Source organism: Entelurus aequoreus, linkage group LG13 (assembly GCF_033978785.1).
Source record: "Entelurus aequoreus isolate RoL-2023_Sb linkage group LG13, RoL_Eaeq_v1.1, whole genome shotgun sequence".
NCBI classification, from domain to species: Eukaryota; Metazoa; Chordata; class Actinopteri; order Syngnathiformes; family Syngnathidae; genus Entelurus; species Entelurus aequoreus.
In genome coordinates this window covers 61274023-61289603 of record NC_084743.1, presented here as the reverse complement: position 1 = coordinate 61289603, position 15581 = coordinate 61274023, and the positions used below count along the sequence as shown (strand labels likewise).

At 37.1% G+C, this 15581-nt stretch overlaps 1 protein-coding gene and 1 long non-coding RNA gene across 6 annotated transcripts in view; one reads left to right on the top strand and one right to left on the bottom strand.

The window, feature by feature from the left end:
• Positions 1-15581, bottom strand: part of LOC133663566 (uncharacterized) — a 136075-nt gene that overhangs the window by 110811 nt on the left and 9683 nt on the right. For all 3 annotated transcript variants that reach the window (XR_009828370.1, XR_009828372.1, XR_009828371.1), the window contains exons 3-4: positions 5439-5506; positions 5221-5362 (exon numbers count right to left, since the gene is read on the bottom strand). This is a non-coding gene — a long non-coding RNA (uncharacterized LOC133663566). The remainder of the gene's footprint in view (positions 1-5220; positions 5363-5438; positions 5507-15581) is intronic.
• The window catches only part of limk1a (LIM domain kinase 1a), a 111864-nt gene that overhangs the window by 93446 nt on the left and 2837 nt on the right, over positions 1-15581 (top strand). For all 3 annotated transcript variants that reach the window (XM_062068124.1, XM_062068125.1, XM_062068126.1), the window contains 9 exons: positions 4665-4879; positions 4943-5129; positions 5227-5313; positions 6921-7052; positions 7129-7188; positions 7402-7467; positions 10393-10561; positions 10645-10700; positions 14462-14619. In XM_062068124.1, the coding sequence (XP_061924108.1) occupies positions 4665-4879; positions 4943-5129; positions 5227-5313; positions 6921-7052; positions 7129-7188; positions 7402-7467; positions 10393-10561; positions 10645-10700; positions 14462-14619 (1130 nt within the window). The remainder of the gene's footprint in view (positions 1-4664; positions 4880-4942; positions 5130-5226; positions 5314-6920; positions 7053-7128; positions 7189-7401; positions 7468-10392; positions 10562-10644; positions 10701-14461; positions 14620-15581) is intronic.

Here is a 15581-nt window from a genome sequence, read left to right as displayed (position 1 = left end):
TCTATGTAATGTATGTGCAAATTCCAAGCTGCTGTTTTGAGGCATGTTAAAAAAAATAATGCACTTTGTGACTTCAATAATAAATATGGCAGTGCCATGTTGGGACTTTTTTCCATAGCTTGAGTTGAAGTTGTTCTCTTATTTTGGTAAACCTTGTTACATTGTTTAATGCATCCAGCGGGGCATCACAACAAAATCAGGCATAATAATGTGTTAATTCCACGACTGTATATATCGGTATCGGTTAAAATCTGTAATTAAGAGTTGGACAATATCGGATATCTGCAAAAAAGCCATTGCTAGGGCGGCTAACGTCCCTCCACAGCGCTAAGCCACTTCCAAGTCAGCAGTCCTTGCCTTCATGGCAGTAATAAAACTGTGTCTTACAATATTATCACTGGAAGACGAGGAATAGCTCAACAAGCTACACTACACACCGTAGGAGGATACAAGAAGTCATGCTAACCACTAAGATAGAGCTCTTGAATATATATACAAATACTGACAGTAATGATACCAAATACAGTATCCGTATATGGTCGATACCACAATGGTTAAATTGATATTTTTTGTTATCAAAAAATATTTTGTCATTTTTGTTGTTTACAAACTCAGGAAATAAGTCCTTTGACACAGGAGGACTCCAACGGCAAAAAATAAAATATTTAAATCAAAGCCAATGGTAGTTTTTGCTTGTGCTTAAAATAGTGAATGTAATAAAAAAGGATTAAGGAAATAATTTAATATTTAATTGTTATTGTTATGCCACCATCCTGTATATTCATCAAAAATGTAATTATTCAATGATTTTGAACATTTTAGGTATCAATATACAGTAAGTATGATCAATAATGCCCCAGTCACTACTTGGTATTGGATTGATACCCAAATTTGTTGTCTCCCCCAAAACTAATGTAAAGTATCCAAACAACAGAAGAATATGTGATTATTACATTTCAACAGGAGTGTAGATGAAAACATGTTACAACAGAAAGTTGTTTATCATAACTATACTTGGCTCACATGTTGGTTTTTGCAGATTTTTATTTTTATACAATTTTCAAAACTTCAATCATCAGTAGCTTTTTAGTTATGTGACCTAGAAACCCCAAAACAACTTTTATGTTTGTTCATCACTTCTGTACTTGGCTCACGAGTTGTTTTTTCCAGATTCTTGTTTTTTAAATTTTTTTTACACGTTTGTAAATTTAATTCGTCAATAGCTTTTTAGTCATGTGACCTTGAGTCACGTTGCCCTGAGCCTTTCCTCCTAGTCTACTGAATGTCTGCTCTAAGGCAGCTTGTACTGAAAACACATGTTGTACTTTTAAGTGCAATGGCATTAAAGTTCCATTCCAGCCAATGTTTGTTTCTGTGTTGCCATGTTGATGTAAACGTTTCATCAGTGTCCCGCTTCAAATAAAAACAAACACATTGTTCATGTTAATGAGCTAGTCGGTAGATTTGGTTCATTCCTAAATATCACAACCCTTCAGTATTTTGATCACATTTGATACATTTAACGATGTAGAACAAAGAAAAATACAACTAAATTACGAATCAACAGAAGAAAATTTATTCTTTTAACTCATTTTTTATGTAGACTAGCATTAGGAGGCCAGAGTGCAGGGAAAGTTGCTAAAGGTGAGGACAACAGTCTGAAGGTATATATCCACGTTAAAAAAGGCCAAGTTGGTGTTAAAAGGCCATTTTTTTCAAACGCATCATGCATCATGACACGAGTCTCACTCTTGTCATTTTCTGAAACTTCGCAGCCTTGATTATAATGTTAGCATGCTAAAATGCTAACTGTAGCGTTCCCAGTACCAAAATATATTTTTGATGATACCGTCACACGCCACGGCATTATTGTGAGGATTTTGTAACTCCAATACCGTGGTATTTACAAAAGTGTTACACCCCTGCATGACAAGTATGCTCACTTTAGGTTAGTTTCTTGGAATAAAAATATCTAGGTAGAAAAAATTTTTTTTTTAAGTGTTCAAATTTAATAAAACATTTTGGTGATGTTTTATTTTTAATTGTAAAAACATGGAAACTGGAAACAAAGGTGGCGCCAAAGAAGTTATGTTTTCGCCAGGTTGTTTGTTATAGCAACTCAAACAGTTATGGACGGATTTTGCTGAAATTTTCAGGGAAATGACGGAAAAACAACATTCCTCCATTATACTACGAACATACTTCTTTTGCATACTTTTTCTCCACTTTACGGCATTCCACGCCCCCACCTCGCAGGTTTTCGAGATGATTTTGGAGATGTAGCCTATTTTCAGCGCCAGAAAAAAACCACACTCACCAAGTTTTTGTTTGATACCGTCACACGCCGGGGCATTATTGTGAGGATTCTGTAACTCCAATACCGTGGTATTTACAAAACTGTTACACCCCTACATGACAAGTATTCTCACTTTAGGTTAGTTTCTTGTAATAAAAATATCTAGGTAGAAAAAAAAAAATTTTTAAGTGTTCAAATTTAATAAAATATTTTGGTGATGTTTTAGTTTTATTTGTAAAAACATGGAAACTGGAAACAAAGGCGGCGCCAAAGAAGTTATGTTTTTGCCAGGTAGTTTGTCTGTTTGTTAGCAACTCAAAAAGTTATGGACGGATTTTGCTGAAATTTTCAGGGAAATGACAGAAAAACAACATTCCTCCATTATACTACGAACATACTTCTTGTGCATACTTTTTCTCCACTTTACGGCATTCCACGCCCCCACCTCGCAGGTTTTCGAGATGATTTTGGAGATGTAGCCTATTTTCAGCGCCAGAAAAAAACTACACTCACCAAGTTTTTGTTTGATACCGTCACACGCCATGGCATTATTGTGAGGATTTTGTAACTCCAATACTGTGGTATTTACAAAACTGTTACACCCCTACATGACAAGTATTCTCACTTTAGGTTAGTTTCTTGGAATAAAAATATCTAGGTAGAAAAAAAAATTTTTTTAAGTGTTCAAATTTAATAAAATATTTTGGTGATGTTTTTTTTTATTTGTAAAAACATGGAAACTGGAAACAAAGGTGGCGCCAAAGAAGTTATGTTTTTGCCAGGTTGTTTGCCTGTTTGTTAGCAACTCAAAAAGTTATGGACGGATTTTGCTGAAATTTTCAGGGAAATTACGGAAAAACAACATTCCTCCATTATACTACGAACATACTTCTTTTGCATACTTTTTCTCCACTTTACGGCATTCCACGCCCCCACCTCGCAGGTTTTTGAGATGATTTTGGAGATGTAGCCTATTTTCAGCGCCAGAAATAAACTACACTCCCCAAGTTTTTGTTTGATACCGTCACACGCCACGGCATTATTGTGAGGATTTTGAAACCTTACTACCGCGGTATTTACAATATATACAATTATGCTTACTTTAGATTAGTTTTTTGGAATAAAAATATCCAGGTAGAAAAAAAATACTTTTTAAGTGTTTAAATTTTTTTTTTAAATGGTGTCTTATTTTATTTGTAAAAACATGGAAACCGCATCATAAAGAGTGTGTGTCTTTGCACTCATAAGAAAAATTAAACCTCCTTACTCTGAGGCGTGTACCTGGGAAATTTGTTTAAAAGTACCAACATTTGTATACCTACTGAATTAGCTAAGAAAAAAAAGGTATCATTTTTTATCTACGGAGCCCCTAAAGGGACATGGGGGGAAAAAACATTTTTTATAATTTTTTTATTAATTTTTTTGTTTTTTAGACATGTATCTCGTGCGCACGGAAAAAAAAAAAATTAGAATATTTTTTTAATTTTTTAAAAATATAATTTTATAAAACGTTTCTCGTGCGAAAGAGAAAGTTTCTCGTGGGCACAAGATAGTTTCTCGTGCGCACGAGATACATGTCTAAAAACCCCAAAAAAACAATTATAAAATTTTTTTTTTCCCCCATGTCCCTTTAGGGCAGGGGTCCGGCCCCCAGCATCCAAAATCCGGCCCACGGGAAGTCCCAAGTTTAAAAAAAACTTCTTTTTTTTTAATATCTTTCCTTTCTAATCCATTTTCTACCGCTTGTTACTCTCTGTGTCTCCTAGCCGCTCAGGCAAATCATATTGTCTAAAAATGAATTTTCCCATCGATAACGTGACAATGTTAAATGTTGATGAACATCAATGTTAATTGATGTTAAATGACAAAACGGATTATAAAGACAATGTGTGTGTATATATATATATATATGTGTGTATATATATATATATATATATATATATATATATATGTATATATATATATACGCATATATATATATGTATATATATATATATATATATATATATATATATATATATATATATATATATATATATATATATATATATATATATATATATATATATATATATATATATATATATATATATATATATATATATATATATATACAGAGCCTGGCCCCCGGCCAAATTTTTTTAACCCAATGCGGCCCCCGAGTCAAAAAGTTTGGGGACCCCTGCTTTAGGGGCTCCGTAGTTATCGAACGCTGAGGTGTAAACCTGTAAAAAGAGCAAAAGAAAAGCTAGCATGCTAATAGAATACTAACGATTGTGCTGTTACAAAATTAGCTTTGGGCCGCGCTTTGGACACTCCTTTTTTCACTCAAAAGTTGAGGTACTATTGTTGTACTTGTCTTCCCCAGATCGACCTGATGATCCAGGAGACGAGTCGGAGGCTCCAGCTCACCATAGAACACGACCCTCATAGTCGGGGGCAGGAGGGCGGCTCTTCTCCAGAGGCGGGAGAGCAGGTGGATGGTCCACTGTGGACGCCGCTGTCTGGCGTCCCCAGCCCCGTCCTGCCCGTCACCCAACCCCCACTCCCTGACGTCGGCAACCTGAAATCTCGCATAGTCACGTAAGACGGATTCAACTGATTCTGCTTAATATTACGGCGTCTTATTGTCTTCTCCTTGTCCAGGCGAAGCTACAGTATAGACAAGTCGCCGGGCGCCAGCAAAGCGGCGTCCCCCGTCTCACCGAAGAAAGATATTAATCGCTCCGAGTCTCTTCGAGTCGTCTCTAACCGGACGCACCGCATCTTCCGCCCGTCCGACCTGATCCACGGAGAAGTGCTGGGGAAGGGATGCTTCGGACAGGCCATCAAGGTACGTTTGGCTTCAGTATGTGTGGCCAGGTTGAAACGCGTCACAATGCCGGAACGTTCCCGTGCGGAGGACTAATTGGAATTACTCCTACCTTCAGGTGACCCACAGGGTGACGGGCGAGGTGATGGTGATGAAGGAGCTGATCCGCTTTGACGACGAGACACAAAGAACATTCCTGAAAGAGGTGGGCAGATTCTCCTGTACCTCCGGTTGGGCTCATAAAAAGATCCGTGCTGTCGTCATTGCAGAAAAAAACAGATCAAGTGAAAGGATTTTATTGTGAAAGAATGATTGGAGATTACTGCTTACCGATGACAGCAGAGGTGTCCTCTGAGGTTAAGGTGTCATCACAGGATGGAACCTCCCTCATTCATTTCCTGGATATATGCAATAGAAAGACAGAACCAAAAAACTATGAACAATCATCTTATATTAGAAATTAACAGCAATACAGAATAACTAATACGGGTGCACAAAACATTTAATATATATATATATATATATATATATATATATATATATATATATATATATATATATATATATTATTATTATTTAACATATATATTGTTGTTCTTAGGAATAAATGTTTTTAAATACGTATTCAGGCCACTTCTTGAAACCAGAATGAGCTTTTCTAACCTGTTTTGAAAATGTTTCATTATCATTATTATACCAAATAATATATTGCGAGAATCTGTTTGAATCGAGAATAGATTCTAAATCGAATCATCACCCCAGGGATCTGAATCGGATCGGATCAAATCGTTAGGTGCCCAAAGATTCACACTCCTTGTATTTGTCCAATCAAAGTCAACGAACACCTTAGAGTCCCTGTTTCCCGGACTGTCACTGAAGGCGCCACACTGCTACGCTAAGTCTAGCCCAGTGGTGTCCAAAGTGTCCAATTTGCAGCCCGTCCCTATTTTTTTTTCAATGGCCCGCGGAACAAATGTTAGCATTCTAATATTAGCATGCTAGCTTTTTTGTTAATTTTGCAGGTATACACCTCAACGTCAAATAATTTGTTACTTGATGAATGATACCTGTTAGCATGTTAACGTTAATATGCTTCAGCTAGTTTTGTAGGTATACACCTCAGTTATATTTTAGTATTTTATGCATGCCAACTTTGGCATGATAGCATTTTTTTTTTAAATCAGCTATACACCTCAGAGAGTAATATATTTTGGTAGTTGACGCATGTTAAAGTTAGCATTTTAGCATGCTAGCTTTTTTTTTTTTTTAGCTAATTTAGCAGGCACACACCTCAGTGTCATATTTTAGTATTTCACTAATGCAAACTGTAAGCATGCTATTGTTAGCATGTTAGCATAATGAATATAAAAAATAGATTAGACTAGTTTTGAAGGTGAAGACAACCAAAATGGCCCACAGATCCTTTGATTTGTCAGTGGAAAAAGTTGGGGCACCCCTGGTCTAGCCAAACAACCAAGGCTGATATCGATATATGATGTGGGATCTGAACCGCGGATGTCGTTGTGGCTTGTGCAGCCCTTTGAGACACTTGTGATTTAGGGCTATATAAATAAACATTGATTGACATTGATTGATTGACATGGTGCTTATCGGCTGTCCTCTGTAGTTTTGTTGCGCGCAAAGCTGTCTCGATCAATTGACTTTAAACAAAACCGCTCTCAGTTCTGGGTGTTTTCAACAGAGCCTTTGTGAGGGATTACTAACAAAAACCGAGGCGCTGCCTAACATTACAGCTCAGCAACATTAGTATGTGACTGCAAGGATGTTACTCAAACGTTTGTGGTGTGTCAGGTGAAGGTGATGCGGTGCTTGGAGCACCCCAACGTGCTCAAGTTCATCGGCGTCCTCTACAAAGACAAGCGCCTCAACTTCATAGCCGAGTACATCAAGGGAGGCACCTTGAGGGACATCATCAAGAAAATGGTGAGACGATTGAGAGTGGCTGTCAGCAAGATTCCAAGTATCTGCTTTAGATAACGCTTGAAATTTCCGCTCTCAGGATAGCAACTACCCTTGGAACCAGCGGGTCAGTTTTGCCAAGGACATAGCTGCAGGGATGGTGAGTTTAAAGAATAAGACGCAGCTCGTTACCACCCTCTAGTGGTGCTTCAACAGAATTAATTCCTTCAGGATGAGTTCATAGTGTGCAAGGCTGATCAATGTCATGCATGACCAGGAGTCCTGCTGACACAATGCTCGCTTGTAGAAGTGAAACAAGGAACCTTTGTTCTCTCTTGACACTGAAACGTCTCTTTTCTCGTCTGTCATGCAGTCATATCTTCATTCCATGAACCTCATCCACCGAGATCTTAACTCCCACAACTGTCTCGTCCGGGAGGTAAGACCACTTCTTAAGGGCATGTTTACTTTGCACATTCAACACTGCCACGTGCAATCCAAACTATGTAAACATCACTCACTCAAAGGCAGCGGACAGCTAAAAGCAACAGATTGCAGCTCAAAGGTCCAATATTATTCCATTTCTCAAAAATGTTAGGTATATGTCAGTGGTCGCACAATAATGTATTGGAATTATGGCCCCACATCTGGCCTTAATTCAGGACTTTAGACGGTTTAAAAATGCGTTTTATCAGCCTTACTCCGAATACGCCGTTTAGTGCGTTTGTCAAAGTGTCTCTCCCAAAATGATTGTGTATTTATTAATACACGTTTTACATATATTCTTTAACTTGACACTCGTCTAACTTAGGCTGACCATATTCTGAAATCCCAAAAAGAGGACACATATATGCGTGCCAAGGCGGGCAGCACGCCAAGGCCGGGACTAGGTGAAAATTTGCCAATGATACTCGAACTTGCTTTATAAATAATATATTTATTTAAATAAAGCATTTTTTTTCTCCTCTGTTGACAGCAGTGTTGGCGCTAGGAATTTTCAAAATGGGGTCCCAGCGACCCCATCAAGTCATAAAAATGGGGTCTCACAGTAAATTTTTGGGGTCCCACTTTTTTGTAAGCGTTTTTTAAAAAAAAAAGATAAACGTATGCATTATCCTGTTATATCTCACATTCTATATTGTGTTTTGGAAAAAGGTTGTCATAAATGTTACTTAATTCATTAAAAAAATAATAAAAAAATAAAACAAATTTGTATACATATGTAAATGTATTCAGTTATAAACATTCATTCCCTTTCTTCTTTCCTTCATGGATCTAAACTTTACCGCTGCTGGTAGTTTTTTCTCTGTTTTTATTTAATAATTTGTAGGTGTATTTATTTCAGTATAAAAGTGTAAAAAGTGTTTTGCTTCGGTCATGAAATGATAATAATGGTATGCCAGGGCATACATACATATTATATTTAACGCTTAAATCTCTGGAGTCTACATCAACTTCAGATCTATCCCTCATTTCAAAATGTTTTAGTTTTTTTTTGTTTGTTTTCCGCCCTTTTTTGTCAAACAAAAGTATGTTTTTAATGGCAAACACACAAAATATGCAAAATCTTCCACCAAAAATATTTTTCAAAGTAGAATATTTGATGGGAAGTAATCGTAACTTTGGATAGGTCAATAATTCATAATAACATTGATTTTGATTCAATATTATGTTTTGAGCAATGACAGTTTGAAAGAAAAAAAAAACAGCTTTGTTTTATTAGTCAACATTGCAACTTTTTCTAAATTACATTTCACCTTTAAGCTTTTTTATTTCGCTTTTGTTATGTTTTTGTTTATTTTAATAGTATTTTTAGAATGTGAACTCCCTCGCTCTCTCTGTCTCTGCCCCTCCCTCACGAATGCTGCTGCGTGCGCACACCTTCACAATTTGTTTTGTTTTTAACCCCTTCTTAACCCTGAACGTACATTGATAATACACGCAACCCTAACTCAAAATGCCGGACATTTGAGGCATTAAAGAAACTCCGCCCGGACAGCCCCGCAAAACAGGAGATGTCCGGGGAAAAGAGGACGTATGGTCAGTCTAGTCTAATTTAATAGTCATTTTTGTATATGCTAGCATGTCTTATTTATACAGTCATATATCAGGTATGATATAATATAAATATATCCGATTAGGGTGGAGACAAACGTTAGCAACACTAGCATAGCTATGTGAGCTACAGTGCTAACATTACATTTTAACACTAGCATTATGCTAGGTTAGTTTATTCACTGAAGATAAATAACATGATCAAACATGCAACCGGCGGACAGTTAATAGAGCTCCAAGCTGTGTTTTAGAATGTGTAGTGAAGCCTGAGTGTTTTGGAAAGAACGTTGACACGAACATGTATATTTCATATTTTTCTAAGTGTTATGCCCATTAATGGCATTTCCTGGGCTCCATAGAAGTGTGTGTGCTGAATTTAACCATAATGTACACACCTAATATATTACTGTATCAAGGAACGGAAGAGTTATATTGCTGCCAAGTCAGCTGTGTCTGCTTTTTGTTTTGGGTATCTGATTGTACAAAACGCGCATGACAGCCAGTGAATGTGGCTTTGTGAGGACAGAGATTGTTTTGCTTAAATGTCTCGTGTAAACAAAACAAGTATCGTCTTGCATCATAAAGTCTATGATAAAAATCACTTCGACACGAGCAGTCCTGCACCGTGTTTACTTGTGGACTTGTTGGACAGCCAGTTGACATCTAAATGTCCTCCACTGAGCACACAAGGTTGGTCTTTTCCTCTATTTTAGAAAAGGTAAACATGGTAGGCTACAGGCTTCTAGGAGCTAGCAGCTACACAACAGCTAAGCGCACAATAGCACCGAGCTACATATAATAATTGAACAATATTGCAGAGTAAAACAGCACCTTTGTCAATATAAACAAGTATCAAACAATTGTAGTTAAAGAGGAAGGCAAGAGTGTATTACAAAGTATCCAGTAACAAACGTGTCTGCATCAACCAATTTACTTCGTCCTGAGCTTAATTTAATGAATTATCGTTGCTTGTAAGTGTCCCCAAAAAACTGTTATCACTCCACTTCAAATTAAAGACAGCTTAAGTCCATTCCTGACGGTCTATATTAAATAGGTTGGAATTTTTTATACTTTCATATTTTTCGTGACTAATTTTACTTGATCAAACCTTTTCTGACATTCCACACTACAAAATTACAAACTAATATTGTATCGGATCAAGGTCGGTATCGACCAATACTCTTGAATGTCGGTAGTTGTATTGGAACACCCCTGTATAACATTAATAAAAAGTAATTATTGCATAGTAGCGGACTTTTGATATTAGACGTACATTTGTGTCATGAATGCAATTTGTGTGTTTGTGCAGAACAATGCGGTGGTGGTGGCAGACTTTGGCCTGGCTCGCCTCATGGTGGACGACAAACACGAGGAGAAGTTTACACAAGGTAAACTGTCAGGTTTGAAGAGGCCCGATCGCAGGAAGAGGTACACCGTGGTGGGGAACCCCTACTGGATGGCTCCTGAAATGATCCACGGTAGGAATTCAGAGAAATCGTGACTTTATCATTGATTTATTTTTACATGATAAAACTCTAACAGACTTATTTTTTGTTCCCAGGAAAGAGTTATGATGAGAGGGTGGACATCTTCTCATTTGGTATCATGCTCTGTGAGGTGAGTGGCCTTCCATAGTCAAACGTTGTTGACTCTATATTTCTAATGTATCCTAAGAGGGGCGGTCGTGGCCTAACAAGATTTTTTGTTTTGTTTGTGACCCTCTTTCAGTTTTTAACATTACTGGGTTTGACTTCATAACTTGCAAATATAATAGAACCCTCTAAAGCTCTAAATGTCACTAGAGATTGAAAATATATACATTGACTTGAATGTAGTCAGGTCAAGGGAACCTCGGTTTACAAAGTTAACTAGTTCATGAACATGGTTCGTAAATCGAAAAGTTGACAACTCACTATAATTTATACATACATATATATATGTCCATGTATATATGTATATACATATATATGTATATGTATGTGTGTATGTACATATGTGTGTGTGTGTGTATATATATATATATATATATATATATATATATATATATATATATATACACACATATAAACATATACACATATATATATACACATATATATATATATATATATATATATATATATATATATATATATATATATATATATACATATATATATATATGTATATATATATATATATATATATATATATATATATATATATATATATACACACACACATACATGTGTGTATGTATGTGTATATATATATACAGTATATATATATCAAACAATGGCAAACAAGGGAGAACGGATAGACAATCTCTTTATTATCAAAATGGTAAGCTATATTGTCAGTGCGCACACACACAATCAAGTCCCTTTGGCGCTCTCAAAAACGTTAACAACTATGTTGCTACAATAAAAATAAAAATGTTAAAGTTAAATCATGTTTACCTTGCTGTCCGCGAGCAGCAGACGAGGCAGAGAAGGGAGGGCAGGCCAGAGAGAGGGGAGGAGCGGACGTGTGTGTGGGTTCCAGTGTTTCCCACACATTAATTTATTTGTTGCGGCCCGCCATGAAAGAATTACGTCCGCCACAAATTAAAAAAAATAAAATAAAATTTAAAAAAAAAAATTTTTTTTTTTTTTTTTGTCCTGTCCAGCTTCTCAGGCAAATCGTATAGTTGATGTAGATGCCCATATAGGTTGTTAAGATTTACTTTACAAAAGAGAAGTGTAGGATACTTCTCTTGTTGCCTTATTTGTATTTGACCACTACTGTTTTCTGTTTATTTGTTACTGACTGTGGCAGGACACCTCTGCCTCTGTTTCACTTTATGTTGCTGGTAAATAATAATAATAATAAAAATTGTAGTAGTAGGCTAAAGTTAAATTATTTAGTATGCACTAATTAAAGGGGCAGAGCTTTAAGAGACATTTTAGCTTTTATATTTTATAAGATATATTTTTTGTAAGAACCACAATTAATATTTCAGTGAATATACAAATCTGTATATAAATATGTATATAAAGTGTTGTAATTATATTGTAAAATGGATGGATGGATGGACGTTTGAAACAAAACTGTTATTAATTAGTAAGTATACATTTTTTGAGCCTTTTTAGAGAAAATCATATTGTAGTAAATTATGCAAATTACTCGATTATGTCATGGTGACCACGCCCATAGCCACGCGCTCACCACCACAGGTATCTTGGCAGTTTATGGGAAACACTGGGTTCCCTGTCCTTTCTAAGTCTAAGTCCACAGCCAATCCCTCCTCTTTTTGAGTAAGAAAAATAGATCACACTTGGTAAATGGCGAGAAAAGAAACACGCAGAAGCACTGAAAAGTAATGGACTGCGTAAACAGGATGTGAACGTGCAGGGTTCCGGCTCTCCAAAATGGCCGCGTCCTGTTTGTACTGTACTGCACAGGAAGTGATGTCATCAAAATGGCTGCAACCTAAGGCTTCCAGCCGCACACAAAATGAATGAATGAAGCGTTCGTACACCGAGACATGGATCGGACACAGAGGCATATTTGGCGTGATCTCAAGGTTTGTGAAGTTCGCAAATAGAGGGGCTTGTAAATTGAGGTTCCAATGTATATTTTTGATCATGTGCCCCCCGAGGTGGTTTGTGTTTATGTGCAGGGGCCTCCAACTCCTTGCCAAAGCCTCAAATGATATTTGCTTCAACTGTTAAGTCTTTTAACAACTGTTTAATTCCGGCATTATTCTTCTGTTTATTGACAAATGAGCACAAAAAGCATGAAGACAATGACCACACTGCTTGAGTTGAGACATGCTGTGTAAATGAACTACAATTTGTCATGACGAGGATTATTACGCATTTTACTGCAAGGATTGTTTTCCCGGGATGCAAACGGACTATAGGCTTGCAGGTAAAACATGATTTAATTATTCAAACTCAAAGTACTACACAGGGATACAAACAAAAACAGAAAACAACCCGAAGGCGAGCGTGCCTAACGCACGCGAAAGCTGAGGCAAAAATCTTAGGACATGAAACATGAAACTAAAAAACTCACTAAACTGTGGCTTGAAAAAACAAAACTTACGTGGCATGGCATGAAGCATAAAAAAGAGCAATCGCAAAAATACGAGCAATGTTTATTGTTTATTGTTTATTATGGCATGAAAACCAGCATGAACAGAGCAGAAATTAACATCAATGTCGCCAGGCAGACTAACTGACAATGACAGGCTTAAATACCGTAATTTCCGGACTATAAGCCGCTACTTTTTCCCCTCGTTCTGGTCCCTGCGGCTTATACAAGGGTGCGGCTTATTTACGGCCTGTTCTTCTCCGACACCGACGAAGAGGATTTCGGTGGTTTTAGTACGCAGGAGGAAGACGATGACACAATGATTAAAGACTGACTTTTCAAATACCGGTAGGCTGGTTATTTTGATAACGTACAGGCGGGCACTTTGTATTACTTTGCACCGTTGTATTATTTGTACTCTGCACGAATGCTGTTCGCCATGTCAAAGATGTGAAAGTTTGATTGAATGATTGAAAGATTTATTGTTAATAAATGGGACGCTTTGCGTTCCCAAACAGTCATCTCTGTCCCGACAATCCCCTCCGTGGTAGCAGGAACCCCTATATACTACGCTAATTACACATCAAAACCCTGCGGCTTATAGTCGGGTGCGGCTTATATATGGAGCAATCTGTATTTTCCCCTAAATTTAGCTGGTGCGGCTTATAGTCAGGTGCGGCTTATAGTCCGGAAATTACGGTAGTCTCTCCTGATTAAAGCCAGGTGCGTGTGTCAAAATGAGTCAGGTGCAACTAATGAGTTGCCATGGTGACCAAACAAGAGGTGCAAAAACAGGAACTATGGAGTCCAAAACTAACAGAACATAACTAAACAAAACATGATCTAGACCACCGATCATGACATAATTTAAATATTAGCCATCTTTTTAATCCAGGTAGTTGTAATTGTGCCAGAAGTTTTAGACATTTCAAGTGTATTTGCCCACTAAATCTTTCTTACTAATATTTTTAAATAAACAATACAGAACAGTAATAGAATTTAAGAATTAAAAACAAAAACAACAAGCCTATTCATTTTTTGCTAAGTTTCTAAGAAGCTTTGCAGCTGGCGGCTTCTGCTCTGGCCACACGCCACCAACCTAATCTGGGCTGGGTTCAGTCGCAGAAGGACTTTTCCAGATGGACCATTATGAGGCAATGTTGGAGGCTGAAAGTTGTCTTCATGTGCTTCCAAAAGGCAGATGTGGTCTGCTGGAAACAATAAACTTCAGTCCTCAGGTTTTATTGGTCCAAACCCGCTAAGTAAAGGGCGAGATTTATTCTGTTTGCTTTGCTCACTCTTCGGTTTGTGGTTCCTTTCAGATCATTGGCCGGGTCAATGCGGATCCAGACTATCTTCCCAGAGCCGTGGACTTTGGGCTGAACGTGTCGGGCTTCCTGGAGCATTACTGTCCGCCCGATTGTCCCCGCGCCTTCTTCCCCATTGCTGCTGTGTGCTGCGACCTCGACGCTGACAAACGGTCAGATATTCCAATGACTTTAGGGACTTTTGACTCGAAACATGCTTACTTCCTCACTTGAAGTGTAAAACACTGTAATTTAAAGTGCAATTATAATGTAAACTGTCTTATTCTATTACAATCACAAAAATCAAGTACAGTATTACCGTGGTTTTCTTTATAAATCTATTCTAAAGGGTCTGTTGGAAATTGATTTGCATGGAAACTGAAATCCTTTCCCCATAGGAAACAATTATTATGTTTTTTTACAGAATAATTTTTATTTTACGTGCAGAAAACAATGCAATATGCATTGGTGATCGGCATTTTTACATATATCGTGTCGGCCTTTTGTTATCTGTATCATCCTTTCTACAGCTACAACAGAACTACATCAGCAGATACAATATATACACATGATACCGGTATTTAGTACTTAAAAATTAAATAATTAGTGAAGTAAATAGTAATAAGCACTGCTCAAGCAGCAGACCTTTTGCCCTACATGAGATAAGTTCCCAATTTTTTGGATTATTAATTTAAGACTAACAACAAAAATCTATGAAAATGGAAAAAGATGGGGGGGAATATGTTTTTTGTTTTAATATGGTTTCTGTAGGAGAACAAACATGACACAAACCTTCCTAATTGCTAGAAACCCCAATGTTTAATATGTTTGTGTTTATGCTTCGCTGATGACAGTATTTGGCAATTGCCGTTTGGTCCTACTAATTTTCGGCGGTCCTTGAACACACCGTAGTTGCGTGGACTGTGACGCAACAGTTTGTTTACATGTACAACTTTCTCCCGACGCTGCCACAGAAAGACGTGTTTTATGCCACTCCCTTCTTTGCCTCATTTTGTCCACCAAACGTTTTATGCTGTGCGTGAATGCACAAAGGTGAGCTTTGTTGATGTTATTGACTTGTGTGGAGTGCTAATCTGACATATTTGGTCAGTGCATGACTGCAAGCTAGTCCATG